At 42.8% G+C, this 20,995-nt stretch overlaps 1 protein-coding gene across 2 annotated transcripts in view; it reads left to right on the top strand.

The window, feature by feature from the left end:
• LAMA2 (laminin subunit alpha 2) overlaps positions 1-20,995 on the top strand; it is a 1,496,617-nt gene that overhangs the window by 458,478 nt on the left and 1,017,144 nt on the right. For both annotated transcript variants that reach the window (XM_069726054.1, XM_069726053.1), the window contains exons 10-12: positions 702-862; positions 1,730-1,870; positions 5,242-5,418. In XM_069726054.1, coding sequence (XP_069582155.1) covers positions 702-862; positions 1,730-1,870; positions 5,242-5,418 — 479 coding nt within the window. The remainder of the gene's footprint in view (positions 1-701; positions 863-1,729; positions 1,871-5,241; positions 5,419-20,995) is intronic.

The raw sequence follows: 20,995 nt of genomic DNA, 5'->3' as shown, positions 1-20,995 counted from the left end.
GAGCACAGTTTATGTGACAAAGTCATTTTCCATCTCTAAAATGACTGGATAAGTCTTTCTCGCCTGTAGACTGTAAGCTATTTTGGTCATCAGGGTCCTCTCTCTCTCTCTCCTGTAGACTGTAAGCTCTTATGGTCAGCAGGCCGTCATCATTTTACACATTGCAGTCACAGACTTCTGTGGATTCAGCGTCACCAACCAAGAAAAGCTATTATATACTGTGTCTCTCGTGGTGGTAATGCGACAGTTAACATCCCTTACTGTGGAAGCTTTACTTCCTTATGGGCACCCTAGATCTCTCTCTTTCCTTCCTAACTCCTGGTTTGCCACATTTACTTCTATAGTAAGCTAACTTCAAAATAGCTAAGGATGACTTTTCAGTATACTCAAAATGAATTGTATACACTTCTAGAAGACCTCAGAATGTTAGACTCATCTTTTTGGGACAAGTAGACTACCTGCAAATCAAATTTTTTATAAAATTTGATGGACCTGGCAAATTCAAATTCCAAAATGTTCGATCATCTCTGCTGAGAACCATCAATGTCTATAGTGGTTGCGTTAGCTGGTTCTTGGCAGAATGAAAAATAAAGGTCATTAACAAAATAAGTGCAGTGCTGGATGTAGATTTGCTGTTTGGAGGTTTTACACAAAAATTGAACCATAAATGGTTTTAATATCTGCCTATCCTATTTATCTAGATTTGCTACCTGGATCCTGTTATTGCAAACCTGGCTATACAGGAGAAAAATGTGATCAGTGTGATCTAGGATACAAGGGATATCCGGATTGTGTACAGTGTAACTGCGGTGTTTCCGGCAGCATAAATGAGGATCCATGTGTTGATCCATGTGTTTGCAAGGTAACTATTTAAGTCTTTAAGGCTACTTTGAAAAATCATGAATTAATATGGAATGTTTAAAGGGGTTGTGGGTGATTTTAAAGAATGGTGTGATCACAAAAAAGTTTATAAAATAAATAAAAATAGAATATATTTACATGCTAACTGTAGCTTGAGTGGTCTAATAGTCAATCTTTGTTTGCTTACTTGCAGCATGTATGTGAAACTTTTTGGGGGCATGTTCTTAATCATTTTTGGGGGGCATCTTTTGAGTATTTCTAGAGTCCTTTTTTTAAGATATAAAGCAATGAGAAAAATTCAGCTTCTTTTTTTTTAAGGTGAAAATGTTCACAATATGATACAAAAGGCTACCAGAAGTCTTCTGGGCATGCTATTGCAAGGTATGGAGTGTTTTCTCGGTGGAAAATCTCTTAAGAATTGTCAGCTCAGTTTGTTAACTGCTAAGCAATTTTGGAAACCTGAGATATTAAAGACACTCAAAAGCCTAAATACATGAGCAGCAATTCTTTTGAAATAGAATTGAACAGGAAAATGCTTTTGAGGGTTTTTTGAGTGCTTTACAAGGTTTTTGGAGCAGTTCCACCAGACTTGGAATGGCTTTCAGGAAAACAGGAGAATCCTCTAGTGGGCCACTGTGCAGTATGTAGCACTCACATCTTTTGTGAACAGAAAAATGACACTAAAGCCTACAAAACAAATGTTGTCTTATTTTACAGTGGTTTAAAACAATAAGATTCTGTTTCAGATGTTTGCAACATAAGTGTGCAAAAAAATAGAAATCATAACTTAATTTGCAATAATTTGAAATGCAATATAATATTCTTACTTGACTAATGTTGTCATGCTATCTTTAACATTTTCTTTTAGGAAAATGTTGTAGGAGATAACTGTCATACATGTAAACATGGCTTCTTTAACCTTAAGCGTGACAATCCCAGTGGATGTGAGGAGTGTTTCTGTTCTGGAGTTTCGAATATCTGCATTGATTCTCGTCTTACATATACAAAAGTAAGTGCTTCAGAAACTAGTAGCATATTGAAATGGTACCAATATAATTATTTTTTATGACAAATCTACTATATATTGTACGACGTTCATTATTATCAAAATTAAATTATGGAAACTTTTTCCATTGTTTTCTGTGGCTACCTCCAGGTTTTGATCTAATATATAATTGCCTAGAATACTACTTCCTGCAATTTGTGCCAACTTCCTGTCCGGAGCTAATGTCCGGAGCTAATGTCCGGAGCTAATGTCCGGAGATAAGTGACGTCAACAGTGTCCAGTGTCTGATTGGTTGCCGCCTGCTGCGAGCGACCAATCAGAAACGTGCCATACTGTGACACACTCCGCCCGCCATTTTGGTGTGATTTTTGAATTTTTACCTCACAGCAAGTTTCTACTGCGTGGAGGCGGGCCCAGTGACGTTGCTCTTCAAGCTCCTGCCGAATTTCGTCAAAAAAATGATAATACTATTTACCAAAACTATATATATTTAGTTGTGAAGTGGTTCAGTGACATTTTCTCCATATACTGCCTATTATTCACTGACTGTTATACTGAGAGACTGCCGTTTATTAACCTCTTCTTTGCCACATTGGGTATATTGCTCTATTATTTGCCACATAAGGACATTGTCCATTATTGCCCAGCAATTTCTTAAATAACAAGAATTGTCAAGAGCTGGTGAGTGCAGCTATTTTTTGTTCTTTCTTACTATTATTTATTAATTGTATTATTCTTACATTTGAATAAATAAAGTATATATGGATTCTAGACTCCCGATTCTTTAGAATCGGGCTGCCATCTAGTATTATATAATTATGTATTTTATATAAATTTATATTTCCAGTGATGAACCTATAGAGTTGTAGAGGTAGCGATTGCCCGAAGGGCTTGGTTACTGATAATACCCAAATACCTTTCTGCTACATAAAAATATGTATTTTATATAATGCACATGATTTGAGTGAATCATTTTAGGTTGCTCTCACTGAAACAGAGCAACCTGAAACTCCCCTGCAAAGTTGTGCATTATTATAACTGACATAGCATACAGGGTGGGCCATTTATATGGATACACCTAAATAAAATGGCAATGGTTGGTGATATCAACTTCCTGTTTGTTGCAAATTAGTATATGGGAGGGGGAAAACTTTTCAAGATGGGTGGTGACCATGGCGGACATTTTGATGTCAGCCATTTTGGATCCAACTTTATTTTTTCCCATGGGAAAAGGGTCAAGTGACACATCAAACTTATTGAGAACTTCACAAGAAAAACAATGGTCTGCTTGGTTTTAACGTAACATTATTCTTTCATGAGTTATTTACAAGTTTATGACCACTTATAAATGGTTTTCAAAGTGCTGCCCACTGTATTGGATTGTCAAAGTTTGATGTGTCACATGACCCTCTTCCCATTGAAAAAAATAAAGTTGGATCTAAAATTGCCAACTTCAAAATGGCTGCCATGGTCCCCACCCATCTTGAAAAGTTTTTCCCTTCCCATATACTAATGTGCCACAAACAGGAAGTTGATATCACCAAACATTCCCATTTTATTTAGGTGTATCCGTATAAATGGCCCACCCTGTATAATTATACAGGTGCCCTCTCAGTGCTTCAGTTTCCATCTCACAGATAGCCAGTTTTACAATATGGCAAAGCTATGTGAGCTGATGCTACATACATGTTTGTAATGAGACACAGTTCAATTGTACTATACCATGTTAGTTACTTGAATCGCACTAGTAATTTCCCGTCTCATTTAAATTAAGCCTTGGATGCAGATTCTCTGATCGATCTGTGCTCGGCCCATAGATCTTAACAGCTAATTTATATATTAAGAAAATGAGAATTTCTCTTTATTAAGATATCAGATATCAGATATAAAGGTATCATTTTATTCAGTTTCCTATGATCGGCTTTGCCATATAGATTTCTCAGGTGGTTTGACTTCTGATAGATTACCTTTAAAGGGGTTGTTTACTATTCAGACAATCCATTGTCAATTGGCATGTTTGCCTCCTATAAAATAGCAACACTTATACTCACCAGTGATGGCACTGTTCCAATGGTGTTGGCATTGTTTCTGTAATGCTGCCGCAGCGCAGTATCATGTGTCCTATCCCAGGGGGTGCTGGAAAGGGAAGATAGGTAGCACTCTCGGCAAAACACTTCAGTGAGGCAGCGCAGGCACCACTAAGTGGCGAGAGAGGTCAGACAAGCCAGGTCAGGAATGGACAGGAAACACAGTACCAGGGAAAACAGCAATACACATGGTCAGATACAAGATAAAGAAGTCAGAGCCAGATGGGAGTGGAGATGCCAGAGTCGTAAGACAGAGAAACAGGTCAGAGGAAAAGCCAGGTCAGATACCAAGGTCACTGCACGGGGAGCACACAGCAAAACAAGTGGGAAAGCAGGAATGGGAAGGCAGGTGTGTGACTGGGTCAGTCACTCAAGCCAGGGGCAAGAACTATAGCTAACACTGCCTGCAGACAGCCATGGACTAAAAGAGCAAAACAGACCCTAAAACGAGGCAAAGGAGGTTAACCTCCACATGACCAGAACGGGGAGAGAATAGCAAGAAACAAACCCTGGCTAGATCATGGCAGTTTCTCCTGGGGCTCACGTGATATTGTTGCATCATGTGATCCCTGCTGTCGATCACCATCCGCTTTACTCTCCTCTTACCTCTCACTCTCCTCTTTTTTATGATAAGAAAATGTAGATTTTTCTGGACTAAGTCATCAGATGTCAAATATAAAGATATTTTAATGTATGCACTTTCATGCCCATTTAGACGGCTTAGAAGGGTTGATCCTAATGTTAATTTACATTTAAAGGGATTGTCCACTTTGTGGGCAACCCCTTCTCAATCCTTTTGTCTACTCATAGTAAAATAAAAACACTTATATGCACTTCTGGTGTTGGCACCATTCAGCGTGGTTGACACTGTGTCTGTCAGGGCTTGCATGACATTGCAATCTATGCTACCAATCAGCGGTCACTTTACTATCCCTGCCTCCAGACAAATCACTTAAATTCAAATTAAGTGAGATCTGTTGCTCTTTTGCTTCATCTGATTGTGATACATCTGAAGGAGGAAAGAGTGAACGGGCCACTAATTGGTCACAGGGATTGTAACAATATTCCATGAGCTCCAAGAGAGACAGCACTGAAACCGCTGGAATGGTGCCAGCACCGGAGGTGAGTATAAGTGTTATTTTACTGGAGGCAAACAAGGCAATAATTATAACATAACATTTTTAAATAAAATGCAGCTGATAATTAATTTGAATATTATTTTTTACTATATATTTACTATGTATATTACTTTTGTACCCAAACAAATACAAATATTTATTTCATCAGGTCATTGTTATGAATGGGTGGTACCTTACTGAAATAGATGGTAACATCAATGTTGCACCTTTTAAGGACAAGTTTGATGGCCCACAGCAACTAAGCATTAAAAGAGAAGATGCACGATCCCAAGGGCTACTGGACATCATTTATTGGTCAGCCCCTGCTGCATACTTGCACAGAAAAGTAAGTCTTTTTCACAATTATCTTTATAATTTATTGACTACTTATAATCATGCTGGTTGGAGTACAGACCCAAAATGGGAGTAGCTACATCAACCTTAGACTTTTTTTTCTATTAAGGTTTCAAATTGTTATATTAAATATAGATTTCAGTTTACCCTTTTTTGTTAAACAGTAGAATTGTATGTAGAAAAGACATCCAGAAATTAGGGCAAGTTAAAGATTGTGTCATTTTTAGAAAATCTCTAGCCACATTTCAAGTGACAAGTACGAATATGGCCCTCATTGAGAAGAAATTTGAATGTTTCCCTTGTAATAAAGTTGCCTGATTATCCGGGTTTGTTAATGTGTGAAGATGCACCAAAGACATAACTAAAGGACATTTTGCTTTTAATCCAAAAATAAAAATAAAACCGCAACTGGTATTACTGGTGATCAACCTTAAAAATACTTTCAAACTTAGAAAATGGATCCCCAGTCAGTCATTTTTTACACAGTTTCTGCAAACATTCGTATTTTGCAGGAATAATGCTAAAGTTAGAGTTACATAGTGGAGGCTTACAGAGAAACCGTGAGATACATGATGCATTCTCAAAGTTTCTTCCATGGAGAAAATTTGCATGCGACCTTGCTGCCATTACATCAAATACTATCACATGCATTTGATGATTATAATGTCCCTTGCAACCTTATTAACCCCCTAACCCTGTCCCTTTTTTCGGTTTTTGCTTCTTCTGAGAGCAATAACTTTTTTTTATTTTTCAGCCAATATGGCCATGTGAGGACTTGTTTTTTGTGGGACAAGTTTTGTTTTTGAGCGACACCATTGTTTTAAAATGTTGTGTCCTGGAAAATGGGAAAACAATTTCCAAGTGCGGTGAAATTGCAAAAAAACTGCAATCGCACAGTTGTTTTTTGCTTGGCTTTTTCTACTATGTTCACTAAATACTAAAACTAACCTGCCATTATGATTCTCCAGGTCATTGTGAGTTCATAGACACCAAGCATGTCTTTTAACCTACAGTAAGAGGTGAAAAAAAATTCCAAACTTTGTTAAAAAAAATGCGCAATTTTCCCATATATTTTGTGATCTTGGGTTGGGTAAGGGCTTATTTTTTGCGCGCTGAGCTGACATTTTTAATGACACCATTTTGGTTCATAAACATAAGGATGAATGATCTCGGGGAGAGCAAAACATCCAACACCGCGGAGACACCATCACGTGTTTCTCAACGCAGGGATCCAGAACACTGCTCCTATCCCTTATGGGAAATATGCAAATGCATGTTGAAAAGCCGCGGAGACACCATCACGTGTTTCTCAATGCAAGCAATAAATAGCCAGGTCTTTCACCGGGAAGGAACAACCACGGGAAGGGCAGCATCCAAGAAGGAAAACCACCTATGCCAAAACATGGTATCCATCCACAGACAGCTGTTTCGGGGTATTTGCCCCTCATCAGTGTGGAAAGACCTGGCTATTTTTTGCTTGCGTTGAGAAACACGTGATGGTGTCTCCGCGGCTTTTCTACATGCATTTGCATATTTCCCATAAGGGATGGGGCAGTGTTCTGGATCACTGCGTTGAGAAACACGTGATGGTGTCTCCGTGGAGTTGGATGTTTTGATCTCTGCGAGGTCATTCATCCTTATGTTTATAGTCCTTTTACTAGGCACTGCTCCTAATAGCCAGTTTCCTACTCCACACAGATGAGGGGCAAATACCCCGAAACAGCTGTCAGCGGATGGATACCATGTTTTGGCATAGGTGGTTTTCCTTCTTGAATGCTGCCCTTCCAGTGGTTGTTCCTTCCCGGTGAAAGACCTGGCTATTTATTGCTTGCGTTGAGAAACACGTAATGGTGTCTCCACGGCTTTTCTACAACCATTTTGGTTCAGACACAATGTTCTGATCGCCCATTATTGCATTTTCACGCAATTCCACAACAACCAAAAGAAAAGGAATTCTGGCGTTCTTACACAAGGGTCTGTCTGTGTCCATCACTGGTGTGACAGAAATAGTTTTAATAAATGTTTTCCTTTTCTGCATAATTTTTAGAAAAAATTGCTCAAAGTCCACTGGAGAATCATTTGCATATGTCATCAATGCTGTCAGCCCATTGTCATTCTTCAAACAGAAATCCCAATTTAAGTTTACATGCTCCAAGCTTTAACAAGTGACAAAAGCAAAGAATTCCGTCCGCTTCACAGATATTTATTATCTTTTTCTTATCTCCATGTTCCCACTCACTGAATGGAATAATCATAACTCTATGTACAAATCGTTTTAACATACAAGTCTTTTTTTAATCTTTTTTTTTTCTTCCCCTAGTGTAATGCTTTGGTCTTTTGTGATTTAGTATCAGCATTTTCTGTCTGAATGAAACTATTTGACTTAATAAGTGAACCATATAAATTTTTGATACTTCAATAATACTGAAAGCTCTCACAAATTACCACAGTACATCTTAACTGTCATGTTACATCATGTGAATTATAGCCATGATGACATTTTTTTACGCGAATGATTAAGTAGCTTACCATCACAATAGCTCCTGTAGATTTGACTTGTTATTTTTTTATTTAGAATGTATTTCTGACAGGGGACACACATTGCAAACTGCAATAAAAGGAGCCTGAAGAAGAGGTGGTTTTGAAGTGGATGAGGAGATTAGATAAGCTAGCGGTTAATATTAGAACTTAGAGAATATAAATGTCATTGAATTGATATTTACAGCTTAAAGTATTTTTAGAAAATACCTAATAATGGAAGAAAATGATTTTAAAGCACATTGGAAATAATCTAAAATATCAGTTAACAGGTTTAAAAAATAAAGAACAATATTTTAAAATTATTAATCATCTCACAGTATCTTCCTAATAATACATTTTTCATTTTATTTCATCATTCTTTTCATTTTACTATTCATTTTATTTTAGAAGTAATTGACTAAAGTAAGATTTCTGTTAAATGAATCAATCTGAATTTTTTATGCGCTTTATTATTGACGGAGGAATAGTGATAAGTGGAATGCACTATTATGAAGTAGGCTGTTTCCACATCTGCGTTGTGGTTTCTGCCTACAACATTTTTTCAAGTACATTTGTAAATGTATTCTATACAATGGTATTGATGGAAATTTTTTAGAAGAATAGTCTTGTAGTGTTTATTTAACAAATGTGAGTAAAGTGCAAAGCATTATACTTTGTAGTTTTTGTTTTCATGCAAATACTTAAACCTACAAATGGGATCTTTAGATCTCTACAGAGGTATTCTAAGTCTACAGACAATGGCATCAATAAAAGTGAGATATAGACTAATTCATCTCTCTCCTCGCTACTCCTCCGCTTCTCCCTTCTGCAAATCTCTTCACTGGCTCCCATTCCCTCAGCGTATCCAGTTCAAATTACTAATACTGACCTACAAAGCCATCCATAACCTGTCTCCTCCATATATCTCTGAACTAATCTCCTGATATCTTCGCTCACATAATCTCCAGTCCTCCCAAGACCTCCTTCTCTCCTCCACACTTATTTGCTCCTCATCCAATCGCCTCCATGACTTCTCCTGAATATCCCCCATCTTCTGGAACTCTCTGCCCCAACACGTCTGACTAACAACCACATTCGGATCCTTCAGACGGAACCTGAAAACCCATCTCTTCAGGAAAGCCTACACTGACCCTGCTGCCTCCTCACCACTACCGAAGCTACCACCTCACCAACACCGAAGCTTCTGCAATCCTCAGCCTATTGTCTCCTTCCCCATAATCCTGTAGAATGTAAGCCCGCTGTTAGGGCTAGCGGAACGCACCAAATTATAAGAGAGATGGTATAAGGTGCGTTCGCAGCCCGGGGTCCACCGTGCAGAGATGGAACCTGCTGCTGAGTAGTGACAGACTATATGGCGGTATAATGTGGATACACACATGGGTTAACTTCACCCTGTGTGAAGGAAGCAAACCCTGTTGTGTCACAGGGCCGCGGTACCGCACCAAGAGAGCAAGCAAGGAGTCTCAGGACTCTATCTCAAGATACAGAATTAGCGTACGTTCAGGCCACTTGCACTCGACACCAACTGGGGTGTCAAAGTAACAGAAAATGTAACTTAAAGCACAAGAGTGCATGCTGTGCCAATTTGGCGGACGCCACTAACCACCCAGACTTGGGATAGGAAAGCGCTCTATAAGCGCACAGCGCCTCACTGATGGTTACAGCAATAGACGCTGTATCGTGTGTCTTTATGTTGACAGCTTAGTCGGGTGCTAGACAGCAAGCATCCACATTTTGTGAAGTCATACACAAGGGAGGGGATTTTAAAGAATAACTTGCACTCATCAACACACACACGATTCAAAATGTACACTAGCGCATGGCCGTGCGGCCAAGCGAACCTTTTATAGCTGCAGCAAGAACAGGACCTTCCCAGTAGGACCAATGGGAGTCAGCCACAGAAGAAGAACACCTTCAGCACCTTTCTAAAGGACCAATGGAATTTGCTGCAGTATCTAAGCATGTGACCCTTGATCTCCAATGAGAGATCTTGCCCTGGGCATGCTCAGAAAGGGAAGAGCAGGACTTAGTCCCAAATACGTCTGCTCGCCGCTGCCCAGTACTGGCTACAATGGCAGAAGCTGGAAAGGCAGCAGTAACCAGTCGTCCAGTATCAGCCTGAGCTAGATGCTGGGACCGACCTCTCCTCTGAGCATACTCCACTGCAGCTGGAGAAGAATGGGAGACCGCAGCGGAGATGGTTCGAGATTCCCCCTGTGCAGAGGCGGGATCTCGACACCTAACACATGCAAGGGCAGGGTCCTCGCCCCTCTGTAACAGTCTATAATTGTTAGTTTGTTTACTGTAAGTGATATCTGTAACTTGTATGTAGCCCATTCTCATGTACAGCACCATCGAATCAATGGTGCTATATAAATAAATAATAATAACATAGAACATAAAATACATTAGCTTGATATTAAAGTTGTTCTGTTCTAGGACAGTTGTCACGAGAGAGTGTTGTTTGAAGAATAATAGTATTCCATAAGATGCTCATAACTGGTGTGAACAATCACTGTTAGGCTATGTGCGCTTTTTATGTGTTTTTGCAGAGTTCTTTCTGAACTAAAATGGGCCAAAAATGCTATGGAATCTTTTTGCAAGCTTATTCAATGATAATCCTAAAGTGTTGTGAACATGATCAGTAAATTTCCGTGCGTATTTACAGTGCATTTTTTTCTGCAGCATGTCAGTTCTTTTTACTTTTCCGCAATGTTTCTGCTCCCATAACTTCAATTGAGTCAGTCAAATCCGCAGCAAAAATGCAGGTACAAAAATGTTTGTGGATTTGCTGAGTTTTTGTTTTGCATTTTTCCGGCTTCCTACAGTGTCTTCTGTGTGGCAACGTGGGAAACAACAGTGTGTTGGTTCTTCTCGGCAGTAACGCTACCACCGGTAAGACCGTCAGTCAGAGCGCTGATGTCAAATGTCAGCATGATGCCGCAGCTGTGACTGCGACCCACGGTAATGCTACCACAGACCATCGGTCAGAGCACTGTGGGATCATGCTGTCAGATGTCAGTGTGACCCCGCAGCTGTGACTGTGACCCATGGTAATGCTACCAGAGACTGTTGGTCAGAGCACTGTGGGGTCATGTTATCAGATGTCAGTGTGTCCCCAGAAATGTGACTGTGACCCACAGGTGTGGGCCAAAGAGACTACTGCTCCTATCAGGCTACGTCTGAGGTGCCACTGATGGGAGACGTAGTCTCATCTGCTGGCGCCTGTGCTTACAGTTAAAAAAAAAAAAGTAAAATTACATACATACTAAAACAAAAGCAGAAAAAAAAATATGCTCACCTTAATGCCCAATCCACAATGCCTTTGTCTCCTAGAAATAATGTAAAATAATAAACCAACATATACTCACCTGTCTGCCATAGTCCACAAAATCCAAAGTGTCCCACAGCGATCTCATGTGTAGAACAGTCACAGTGGGAGATATGCCCACTCTACCCGGCTGTCAGGGGGTGATCGCTCAACAGTGTATCACTGAACTGCCGTGAGAGAGGTCATCAGAGTTCATCAGCTCTGGTGCTCTCACTTACGGCACATCTGAGTGAGAACTTTCCCACACAGCAGTGGTGCCATAAGGGAAATCAACGGAGCTGATCAGCTGATGAAATCTGGTGAACTTTCTCATGGCAGCTCAGTAATACACTGTGGGAGCAATTACCTCCTGTCAGTGTATCGCTCTTAAAGTGATCAGGATCATCGTGGGACATTATAGATTATCTTCTCGCTGGACAGTTGAGGAATATTCTGGTTTATTATTTTATTTTTGTTGCAGGAGACATTGGCTTTGGTGGATTAGGTTTGGTGAGTATGGTTTCATTTATATTATTAAATGAGTCTGTGTCATCATTTCTAATAAAGGACTTTATTCTGGGTGTCTGTGTTTTTATACAATATCACTATGGAGTTACTAATGGACAGGTGTCTTATAGACGACTCGACATTACTAACCTTTGGACTTGAGTTTTTTGTGGGGATATTTTTAAATGTTTTTAACATTATGTATCAATAAAAGTTTACCTTTTATATTATTGTGGCACCCCTAGAGGTATTTGCCACAAATATAGTTACTGACACTGAATACAAATACTAAAATAGCAAGACTGCACTACCTCCTCCGGCCAGAAGGGGGAGCTCCAGAGACTCCCCTTGATCCATTCTGGTCTGAGAGAAGAACTGGCAGTTGGGCAGTTGGGCTAAGGAGCTGAAAGTGAGAGGTCATACAGCTGAATTTCTAACAGCCCTATGACGATTTCCAGGCCCAAATCACCGGCCTGAGGAGAAGAGGGATAGAGAAAAAGGACATTGTGAGAACCGGGTAGCATTAATCACTACCCAGAACAGGCGCAAAGACGGATACCGGATCCATGGCTGTATTCATTACATATAATACAGCAACCGGAAAAACGTGAGGTGATATCAGCTTCACTAGGGTCGGACGCAGCAACAGACACAGAGTTCAGCGGTACTCCCGGAGGGGGTAAGCCGATAAAAGGACTCAGGTTGCCCGTCGAACCAGGACCCGGAGGGGACAGATTGGGCCGGCAGCCAGTTCACATACAGCAGCAGGGCCACACAGATATTGCGCACAATAAGAGGCGAAGACCCCGGCAGGGTCAAAGTAACTCAGAGTTCCCATACAGACTCCGGTGACAGGACTGGTTGTAAATCCTTTTTTTGTTAAAGTAAACTGGTTAAACGTTTCAGTGCCTCAGTCTTTCATTTGGTCAATAGCCATCTATCCAGGATTGGGATCATCACCGCTGGGAGAACCTGCTGCTGATCAAGTAAGTGCCTGTTCCCTCACGATACCCTTTTCACTGTGCATTGCCTGAGGCCACAGCACCGGGTCAAGCCACCCGTGACATCCCCCTCAAGAGACAGACCCCATTGGTCCGGTGCTGGGTACCCCGGTCTCTCGGGCGTCACAATTGGCGTCACGAACAGGATCGAGCCAGCCCATATACCGGGTATTGTGTGCCGTGATTGGAGCCCAAAACTTTGAAAACTTGGATGAAAAATCGTGAAAATTGACTTTATTAAAGAAAATTCCATTTCCCATTAAAAACTATTGAAAGTGACTTTTCCCCATTGGTTATAATGGAGTAAAGATGGCCGCCATCCCCTGAGGTAATCACCTCATAACCGTTAGGCGCAAGACTGTTAATTGAGCTACGCCATTACCTGAGCCCCAGTCTAACTGAAAAACTTCAGAATCCGCCATTACAGAGCGCGCGGCGGGCGGGAGCAGCAGGGGGCGTGTCATTGTGGGCGGCACCAAGCTGAGCGCTCTGACGTCAGAGCAAGGGGAAAACCAATCCTGCTGCACAGCAGAACGAATCTACACTATCCCGACGGAAGCGGAGGACCGGAAGGGTCCGGATTAACTAAGGGGGCACAGTATGTCGCAGCACGGAGACGCCGCAGCACCCGGCGGTGCTAATGCAGCTGAAAGACAGAGTGTCGATAGAGCGTCTGGTAGCGCAGCGGTGCAAGGAGTGGCGCCCATCATGCCGGTGCTGATGCCATATACCCCAGGTGGCCCGTGGCTTCCAATGTATGAAGGAGAGCCTAATACCCTTGACGATTTCAGAGAAAAGATGCTGGCCCATTTTAACATGTTCCCTGTGGGTGAAGTTCAGCATGTTAGTCTCCTGATGATGCAGTTAAGTGGCCATGCTAAGCGAGAAGTCACAGCATGGGCAGCTGATCTAAAAGGCAATGTTGAACGCATATTTGCTGGATTAAAAGCTACATTTGAAACGACTGCCAGCAGCAAAGCTAAAATACGATTCTTTAATTGCAAACAAAAAGTTAATGAGGGCTTGAGAGACTTTGCCTTAAACCTGCAGGAAGCCCTTAAATCACTTACACTGGCTGAACCCATTTTTAACACCGGAGCGGATAAACTGCTAAGAGATCAATTTATGGAGGGACTCTACACCCCTTCTCACCGGGGGCATGTGAGCATGCTTGTTTTTAAGAACCCTGAATTGACATTTGCTCAATTAAAGGAGAGCGCTATACGTCTCCAGCTGGCAGAGGCACCTCGGGATCAGGATCCTGCGCAACCTATGGCAGAGGCACCTCAACAACAGGGAGTGCCAGTGACATCAGCTATGTCCGGGGCCATTGATAAACCCCTGGGGCCCAGTACTAATGAGGCTCTTCAACAAAAGCTTGACTCTTTAACTGATGTTTTTGCTTCAATGGCTAAAACCATGCAGGAGATGAGAGGACCCAAGATAGAGTTCGCAAACCGTAGAGAGGATGTTCCATGGATGAGACCCCGGAGATACCCGACATGGAGAGGACGACCCCGCGACCGCTACCAACCGGATGGACAGCCCATTTGCCGCCGTTGCCAGCAGCCAGGCCACTTTGCACGAGATTGTGATTTAAACGGGAATCCCCTGTGAATGCGGGCCGCTTCGCAGAAATGAACTTTCAAGGCCCAACACCCTGGCACGACAGGTACATCGGAGGACGACCCATTATCCCTATCGTGCTGGACGGAATTCCCCTCAACGCTTTGCTGGACACAGGTTCCCAGATTTCATCTATACCGTATATCCTTTATAAGAGGTACTGGGCTGATGCAGATATTGATAAAGGGCCCTCTGATGTTGAACTAGATATATGGGCCAGTAATGGTAAGTTGGTACCGAAACTAGGATTCAGGGAGATGACCATAAAGATTGGTAAAGTAGAATTGAAGAAACAGGGTATAATTGTTGTTGATGTTGACCGGCGGAACTGTGAACCAACTGTATTGATAGGAATGAATGTGTTAGAGAACTGCTTTTCCGAAGTTATTTCTGTCTTACAGCAAATTGCTGAAACTGCCCAATCCTGCCAGCAGAGAGTTCTCCAAAGGGAAATAAAAGTATTGATGTTAAGGCAACAGGTAGAAGTTGCAGGTGGAGAAATCGGCAGTGTGAGGGTAAGTGATCCAACATCTATTGTAATCCCACCAAAAACAGAAATGCTGGTATGGTGTAGAGCAGCCATTGGTACTAAGGGACGAGATTATCAAGCCTTAATAGAACCAGTGTACACCGACAGCAGGCCCACTATACTCACAGCACGAGGGGTAGTCGAGGTACACCGGGGACGAGTGCCGGTACGACTTTTGAACTGTGGCGAGGAAGAGGTCACTTTGCCAAGGTATGCTACAGTGGCAAAGCTATATACTGTTGACAACAATGCCATCACAACCATTGAGCCCTTAGAACCAACCTGTCAGGTGGAAAGCAACGGCTCATATGGAGAATTGGAGGATTGGTGTCAACAGCTACACGTGGGCATAAATTCAACACCTACCCATCAAAAACAAGGGGTGTATAGGCTAGTGACGGAATATGAACAAGTCTTCAGTAAACACCCATTGGACTTCGGACGGATAGAAAGGGTAGAACACACAATCCCCACCAGTGACCATCCCCCAATAAAAGAAAGATATAGACCCATACCGCCCGCTCACTATCAATGTGCAAAAGATATGCTGAGGGAGATGAAACAGGCCGGGGTAATAAGAGAGAGCTGTAGCCCCTGGGCGGCCCCTTTAGTGCTTGTCAAAAAAAAGGACGGAACCATGAGAATGTGCGTAGACTACCGGCGGATTAATAACATCACCCATAAAGACGCCTACCCCTTGCCTAGGATAGAAGAGTCCTTGACTGCTTTGAAATCTGCTAATTATTTTTCCACCTTAGACTTAACAAGCGGGTATTGGCAAGTCCCTATGGCTGAGAGAGATAAGGAAAAGACGGCATTCACCACACCAATGGGTCTATGTGAATTTAATCGCATGCCATTCGGACTCTGCAACGCATCCGGTACCTTCCAGCGGCTGATGGAATGCTGCCTCGGACACAAGAACTTCGAGACCGTCCTCCTGTACCTAGATGATGTGATCGTCTACTCAAAGACTTACGAACAACACTTAATAGACCTGCCAGAAGTGTTCGAAGCCTTATCCAGGTATGGCATGAAAATCAAGCCATCCAAATGTCACCTTCTCAAGCCAAAGGTACAGTACCTGGCACACATCGTGAGTTCGGAGGGAGTAGCACCGGATCCCGAGAAAATAAGCACCATAAGGGATTGGCCAAGACCTACCAACGCAAAAGAAGTGAGGCAATTCCTGGGATTGGTGGGTTACTATCGCAGATTTATAAAAGGATTTACCAAATTGGCAGCACCCTTGCAAGACGCCTTGGTAGGGCAGACGAAGAAACCTTCAAACCGAAACCCTCCTTTTCAGTGGAACGACGAAAGGGAAGACTCCTTTGAACAACTAAAAAAGGCACTAACCGGAGAAGAGGTTCTGGCATACCCAGATTACCATCAACCTTTCATCCTCTACACCGATGCCAGTAATGTGGGACTAGGAGCGGTGCTGTCACAAAAGTCATCGCCTTTGCAAGTAGAAAGCTTCGGCCTACTGAAAGAAATCCAGAAAATTATAGCTCCTTCAAATTGGAACTACTGGCAGTAGTTTGGGCTGTGACTGAACGTTTCAAACACTATCTGGCTGCTGCAGAATTTATTGTCTATACTGACAACAATCCGTTGACCCACCTGGACACAGCCAAATTAGGTGCGTTAGAACAGCGATGGATAGCCCGGCTATCTAATTACAACTTCAAGATCAAGTATCGAGCAGGTCGCAAGAATGGAAATGCCGATGCCCTATCCCGGATGCCACACTTGAGAGATGTAGAAGAAGAAACGGGGGAGCTTGAAGAAATTGAACTACCAGCCTTCCATCATCCCAAGGCAAAACATCATCAGTCAAGTACCTATCAGAAACAACAAGAGGTGAATTTTAATCCGTTAGCACACCATAGATGGGCTGACACCCAAGACAGCAATCCGGCTGTGAAGTTGGTGAAGGAACTGTTAACTGAGCAAAGTGCATATCCCGATGAGGATGCCCCAGAAGAGACGCATCAACTCTGGAAAGAGAGAGGCAAAATGTTCCTGTATCAAGGGAAGCTCTGTAGAAGGTACACCAATCCGAAAACACATGAATTGGTTTGGCAGATTATCGTGCCTAAACAAGATGTCAAGATGCTCCTCGAAGCTTACCATAATGGTGCTGGTCACTTCGGTTGGAAAAAGTTAGAAGTACTTCTAAGAGAAAGGTTTTATTGGGTCGGGATGAGAAAATCAATCGAACAGTGGTGCAGAAATTGTGGCCCGTGCAACCTCAGAAGAAACGATCAAAAGAACCAAAGAGCACCACTGCAGCCCATAATCACCAAACAACCACTTGAACTTGTAGCCATGGACCACGTGAAGTTGACACCAAGCCGATCCGGCTATGTCTATGCCTTGACCATCGTGGACCATTATTCACGCTTCTTGGTAGTAGTACCCGTAAAAGATCTGACAGCAAAAACAGCAGCCAAAGCGTTCCAAACGTACTTTTGTAGACCCCATGGATATCCGGAACAGGTTCTCACCGACCAAGGTACAGCCTTTGAATCAGAGATCTTCAGAGAATTCTGTAATATGTATGGTTGCAAAAAGATCCGGACGGCGGCCTATCATCCACAAACAAACGGCTTATGCGAGAAGATGAACCATATTGTAATAGAACTACTAAAGACTTTACCTGAGGCAGAAAGGAATCAATGGCCAGAGAAATTGCCTGACTTGGTGGATCTGTATAATCATGTCCCGGTGAGTTCCACCAATTGCACCCCAGCTTACCTTATGCGTGCAAGACCCGGCCAATTACCAATCGATCTAGAAATGGGAATTCTGAAACCAGACGCAGAAGTCCAAGACTCTAATTGGGATATCATATGGCAAAAGCAGTATCGCCAAGTGCAAGAGAGTGTGGAAAGAAGCCTTCAGCAAACTAGAGAAAGACAAGAGCGAACTTTCAACCAGAATGCTCTAGCGACCCCATTAAGACCGGGTGACCAAGTGCTCAAGAGAAATCGTCGAACCAATAAACTAGACAATCAGTGGGAAGCCGTACCCTACACAGTTTTACCAACAAGATTGGATAATCCTAAAATGTGTCTCATTAGCAAAAATGGGGGCTTATCATCTGTACTAGTGTCAAGAGACAATCTTAAATTATGTCCGGAAGCATTGAAAGAGACAGAAGTTGTCCAGCCAGAACCAGAAGTTATTCAACCCATGCAGGTCCAACCAGTAAAGGAAAAAGAAGAGGAAATGTATCACACCTGTATAGGAGACTTTCCCAAAACCCTACTAACATACCATGGTGCAGTAGTGGTTCCCATGGTGGCCTTTTACCCAACACCGAACCCAATACCAGAAGTCCCAAGACAGGAAGAGGCTGACCCCGTACTACAGGAGATTCCAGGCCAGGAAGAACAGATTCCTGATCAGAGTGATCCCATTCACGGTGGACTTGCCAACTCCATAGTCGTGGAATTATCTTTAGCAGAGCGGGCAGATACTACATCCGCAGTAGACAGTAGTACACCACATGGAGAGATACCGCTGTTACGTAGATCACAGCGTAGTACCCAGGGTCAATTACCGGCCAGGTATGCAGATTACCAACTATAAAACTATAGTCATTGTTATCATTCTGCAACGTTTAAGCCCAGTACCTACAGAGACTTGTCTGTATGAACTTCTTGCATATTCTTGAACTTTTTATCAGCCCGGAGGCACTAAATCAAAGCTCCGGAAAGACTGCTTTTTGAACTTTGCTTTTTGCTCTTTTTGAACTTTCTTTAGATGTTATATTGATAACTCCGTTGAAAAAATGGAACTAAATTCTTGGACACAAAGTGCAGTGCCTTTCCTAGTACCTTCAAGGATAGAACTGTATTAATGGACGCTATTTGAAGTGACTTTTTACAGAACTCTATTTTTGTTTCCTTGAGTGGTTTTTGTAGCTTTTCATTTTTAAGACTCTGTACATATTAATTGTTATTTCAAAATGTTATCGTCCCACAGTCCCGGAGTACTGTTCTTAACTAACGGGGAATGTGGCACCCCTAGAGGTATTTGCCACAAATATAGTTACTGACACTGAATACAAATACTAAAATAGCAAGACTGCACTACCTCCTCCGGCCAGAAGGGGGAGCTCCAGAGACTCCCCTTGATCCATTCTGGTCTGAGAGAAGAACTGGCAGTTGGGCAGTTGGGCTAAGGAGCTGAAAGTGAGAGGTCATACAGCTGAATTTCTAACAGCCCTATGACGATTTCCAGGCCCAAATCACCGGCTTGAGGAGAAGAGGGATAGAGAAAAAGGACATTGTGAGAACCGGGTAGCATTAATCACTACCCAGAACAGGCGCAAAGACGGATACCGGATCCGTGGCTGTATTCATTACATATAATACAGCAACCGGAAAAACGTGAGGTGATATCAGCTTCACTAGGGTCGGACGCAGCAACAGACACAGAGTTCAGCGGTACTCCCGGAGGGGGTAAGCCGATAAAAGGACTCAGGTTGCCCGTCGAACCAGGACCCGGAGGGGACAGATTGGGCCGGCAGCCAGTTCACATACAGCAGCAGGGCCACACAGATATTGCGCACAATAAGAGGCGAAGACCCCGGCAGGGTCAAAGTAACTCAGAGTTCCCATACAGACTCCGGTGACAGGACTGGTTGTAAATCCTTTTTTTGTTAAAGTAAACTGGTTAAACGTTTCAGTGCCTCAGTCTTTCATTTGGTCAATAGCCATCTATCCAGGATTGGGATCATCACCGCTGGGAGAACCTGCTGCTGATCAAGTAAGTGCCTGTTCCCTCACGATACCCTTTTCACTGTGCATTGCCTGAGGCCACAGCACCGGGTCAAGCCACCCGTGACATCCCCCTCAAGAGACAGACCCCATTGGTCCGGTGCTGGGTACCCCGGTCTCTCGGGCGTCACATTATCATACCTGATTGTGGTGTGCGGATTTTTATAGAGTGGCTCTTTCTCTTTCTCGTGACAATACAAAGGTGACATCAACTCCACAAATATGAACCACACTTGCCACTGCTATAGCGCAAGTGGGAAGAGCGAGGCTAAGCCACCTTTTCTGGGGTGGCTGGGAGCTGATGTTTACAGTTTGGGAGGGGCCAATATCCAATGGCCACTTCCTTGGCTATTAATATCAGCCAGCAGCTATCTGCCTAGTCTTTGCTGGTTAGATTTTATAGGGGAACCCTATGTAAATTATCTTCTGGGGTCCCCATGCAAATTAATCAGTAAAGGCTAAGCAAACAGCTGTGAGCTGATTTTAATAGCCTGGGGACCTTTATGGCTATTGGCTCCTTCCCAGAATATTAACATCAGCCCTCAGCCATGCGCTTTCCCTGTGCTAGTTATTAAAATTATGCTAGTTATTAAAATTATATATATATATCTCTATATCCACGCTGGAAATGCCACAAAAAAAAAAAATATTTTTTTTTCCTTAGATGATATGTTATCCTAACTAAAATAAGCGGTGACTTAATTAGGCACTGATATAGCATTCAAGATGGTATATAAGATAAAAATGGTTACCGGATAATGACGAGCAATTTCCTCTTGATCCGGATTCCCGAATGTGTGCCCAGTAATGAAGGAATCTTATGCGGTTTTGAAGGTAAGTATGTGATTGCCGGCGAGGTGCAGGAAGTTTGCAGGACCTCGCGTGACGTCACTCACACGTGATACTTCACGTGAGCGGCTACGGAATACGCACTTTGCCAAAAAGGTTCTTGTCCTGTCCAACGCGTTTCGGAGTCTACGGACTCCTTCTTCAGGGATCTAACGCGTTTCGGAGTCTACGGACTCCTTCCTCAGGGATCCGTAGTCCGTAGACTCCGAAATGCGTTGGACAGGACAAGAACCTTTTTGGCAAAGTGCGTATTCCTTAGCCGCTCACGTGAAGTATCACGTGTGAGTGACATCACGTGAGGTCCTGCAAACTTCCTGCACCTCGCCGGCAATCAGCGTGTGGAAGCGCTGTATAGCGCTGAAGACCAGGTGACTACGTTCGTGAGGCAGAGGGTGTCTGTCACCGGCCGGGAC

This window comes from Ranitomeya imitator, chromosome 5 (assembly GCF_032444005.1).
Source record: "Ranitomeya imitator isolate aRanImi1 chromosome 5, aRanImi1.pri, whole genome shotgun sequence".
Taxonomy (NCBI): domain Eukaryota; kingdom Metazoa; phylum Chordata; class Amphibia; order Anura; family Dendrobatidae; genus Ranitomeya; species Ranitomeya imitator.
The sequence above is the reverse complement of the archived record's forward strand: the minus strand, read 5'-3'. Positions and strand labels throughout refer to the sequence as shown.